General features: G+C 33.6%; 1 protein-coding gene across 1 annotated transcript; it reads left to right on the top strand.

The window, feature by feature from the left end:
• Window positions 1-997: 997 nt before the first annotated feature.
• On the top strand, window positions 998-1330 carry Tsp_04063 (conserved hypothetical protein). Its single transcript, XM_003374828.1, has one exon. It carries the CDS (start codon window positions 998-1000, stop codon window positions 1328-1330), a length of 333 nt encoding a protein of 110 aa, XP_003374876.1.
• The last annotated feature ends 1657 nt before the right edge of the window (window positions 1331-2987 follow it).

Below are 2987 nucleotides of genomic sequence, written 5' to 3'. Positions count from 1 at the left end.
TTAGTATATGTAGTATCTATTTGAAAGTATAATAATTCACCAACAATTTCAATCTCTAGCTTGAAAATGTTGCAAGTTATTCAATATCCAAGCTGCACAAATTTTCTGAATATTATCTATCATAGGAAGGAATTATTTTACATAAAGAACATTCATTATTTTTCTTCTTAAAAATTGCAAACAAAAGAAGCACTGCAAAAATTGTCGGGGCTACTTAATATCCAATAAAAAATTTTTTTCTGCATTTATCCACTTTAAAAATCAACGTCTTATCTGAAATCCACTGAAATTAATTTCTTGCATTTTGAAACATGATTTCTAATAAACTCAACTCAAACTATTATATTTGATTAAATTGTTCACGGCAATTAGTAAACTTCTTTTTTTGGCAATTTTTTTTAATTAGCAGCATTTCGAAAGTGACAAAAACAAAAAATTAAGTTCAAATGCATCATCCACTTAATTGAATAGATAATTATTATTTATGGTGGATTAATTTATGAGAAGCTTTTAGAATTCTTTGTTTGTCACGCACATTAAGTGGTTTGAAATCCGAATATTGTAAAACTGGGCATTTTTGAAATAAATTTTACAAACTTTGAGCAACAAATCTACCAAATGTATATCATAATTTTATGTTATCATACATGATTTTTATGGGTTTGTCCAAGGTTAACATTTGTAGCAATATTTAAAGCAAATATTTATAACATTTGCTATATAAGTATTCTACGAAGTGAAAAAGGATATGCCATTTTACGAAAAAATCGAATGTCCATAATATTTCTATGCGTATACATTAGTGTCATCTATCTGTGCGTGTTAGCATGTTGGCTGAAGTGATTGGAAAGAAATATGAGCATAAGGATATTCTTACAATATATACATATGTGAATATATATATATATATACAATGCATAGATTTATATACTACCTGTGTCACTAACAGACTGATCAGCGTTTTGATAAGCTGCACTGGTTGACGAGTGCGCATTGGATGCGCTCCGCCTGGATTGGAGACGAGAAGGAAGAAAGTGAAATGGGAATTGATTCAGACTTGAAGATGAAGAAGAAAGCGCTGCGGATGAATAGCGAGAGAAGTTTGCTTTTACAAGGACTGGTCCTAGAGAGAGAGAGAGAGAGAGAGACTACAAGGTGCCAGGGGGAGCTGCTCCTCTCATTCACTGCAGGCCAGGCCTTGTTCGACTGTATGGCCGCTAAGATGAATGAAGCAAGCAACGAACAGTGCACCGCAGTGGTGCTGCAGTGGCGTTGTCCAAAGTTGATCGCATGCAGATGGTTGGTTTCAAGGACTGATTTTTATAAATGAATACGGCCTCGTTGTACACAGTTGTCAAACAATGCCGACAGCAAAGCCACTCCCAGTAGCTGTCGGCGGCTGTGGAAGGCTGCTCTGAATGGGGACCAGTCATGTCAGAACATAAATTTCATCCCGTTGCGTTCATCTCATCATTTCATATCCTTTTTAGATACACCCATAATTGCAATTCATCTCAATTGAAATTTTATATTATTTTTTTAATTGATCATAAAATAGGACCTGAAGAGTGAGAGAGAGAGAAAGTGATGCTTCTTCTCTCTTATGCTTGGAAATTTATCGTGAACAATTAGTAGTTTGTCTCAGTTATGGAAAGTGTATATTTTATGGAAAATTTATCATTTTTTAAAATTCACATCCATCCATTCGTCAAAACTTTGTATATGAATTAGCATTTTTCTGTTTTTCTCAATTTTTAGAACGAAAAAATTGCCAGAAAAATAAGGGGTATCTTTTTTTTTACTTTGAGAAGGATTTAAGTTTGTCACTCATCATCACATCACTAGCAGAATCGTCGAACACCAACTTTCCCTATTTAGGTTGGTCGATCACGCTACACTGGGCAGTCCAATTATGGTGTTGAAAATTTTTCCATTACATGCTCTGTTAAAAACAGAATGATGATTTTCATTGCAAAATATTGAAAGCTTGACAAGCTTGAAAAAATCTAAATTTGTTTCACTGGTAATGATCATTCATGCTTGGGACTGTATGCAAAGTTGCAAAAAAATACATTGTAGAATTGCGCTTTTTAAGAAATTTGGAACCTCGGATCATGCGCTTGGAAATGGATTTTATTATATTCAACTTTTTGTTATTACTTGTACAGTAGTAGTAGTTGTTGTGTGCAAATTCTTGTCAGGGGAATGTCTTGAAAATTTGTAATTCATAGATACTTTAATTGATTGATGATGATTATCATGAGAGAATTGTGGTAGTAGGAAATCATTCGCTTTCAAATGTGTATATGTAAAAGCAATATTTGTTGCTTGTTGTTGGTTCTGTTTTTCAAATAATATTTGATGAGAAATTTACTTTATATTTTATATTTTGAAAAATGATGATGAATGAATGAATGAATGACAAATGAAATTTTGAAGAAAAAAAAGGCATTTTGTTGCAATTTTTAGATACTGATAAGATGATGATGACAAGATTGGGTGTTTTTTTTTGTTTTCATTGTAAAATGTACTTTATTCATCAAAGGAGAGACTAGATGATGCTTGTTTCTATAATTTTATCACAACGTAGAATCGAAATTTATAATTGTTCAGTGTTATTAGAAAATTGAACAAATGCTGTGTGAGTGTGGGTGTGGATCCTCATGGTGGTTGTCAGTAAGTTTGAAATTTGGTGAACAACCGGGCATTTTTGGGGGAGAGGCTGGAGGAAGAAGAAGAAGAAGAAGTATGGACGGTGGGCAAGGTGCTGCTTGTTCAAAATTCGGGTCAAGAATCTGAACTTTCCATTTTTGGATGCATTTCATCAAGGGGGCGTTTTTACACACCCGACTGTTGTTCAAATTTACCGTCGAAAACTGTCATCAAATGCGGCAGTTTTGACTTTTGGCACGTTCTCAACTCAAGTCATTCTATTCATCAGATTTAGCTTACAGTTTTGACAATCAGAATCGACCGATTTAAGCAAC

The sequence above is a fragment of the Trichinella spiralis genome (genome assembly GCF_000181795.1).
Source record: "Trichinella spiralis strain ISS 195 chromosome Unknown Scfld5, whole genome shotgun sequence".
NCBI lineage: Eukaryota > Metazoa > Nematoda > Enoplea > Trichinellida > Trichinellidae > Trichinella > Trichinella spiralis.
The sequence above is the reverse complement of the archived record's forward strand: the minus strand, read 5'-3'. Positions and strand labels throughout refer to the sequence as shown.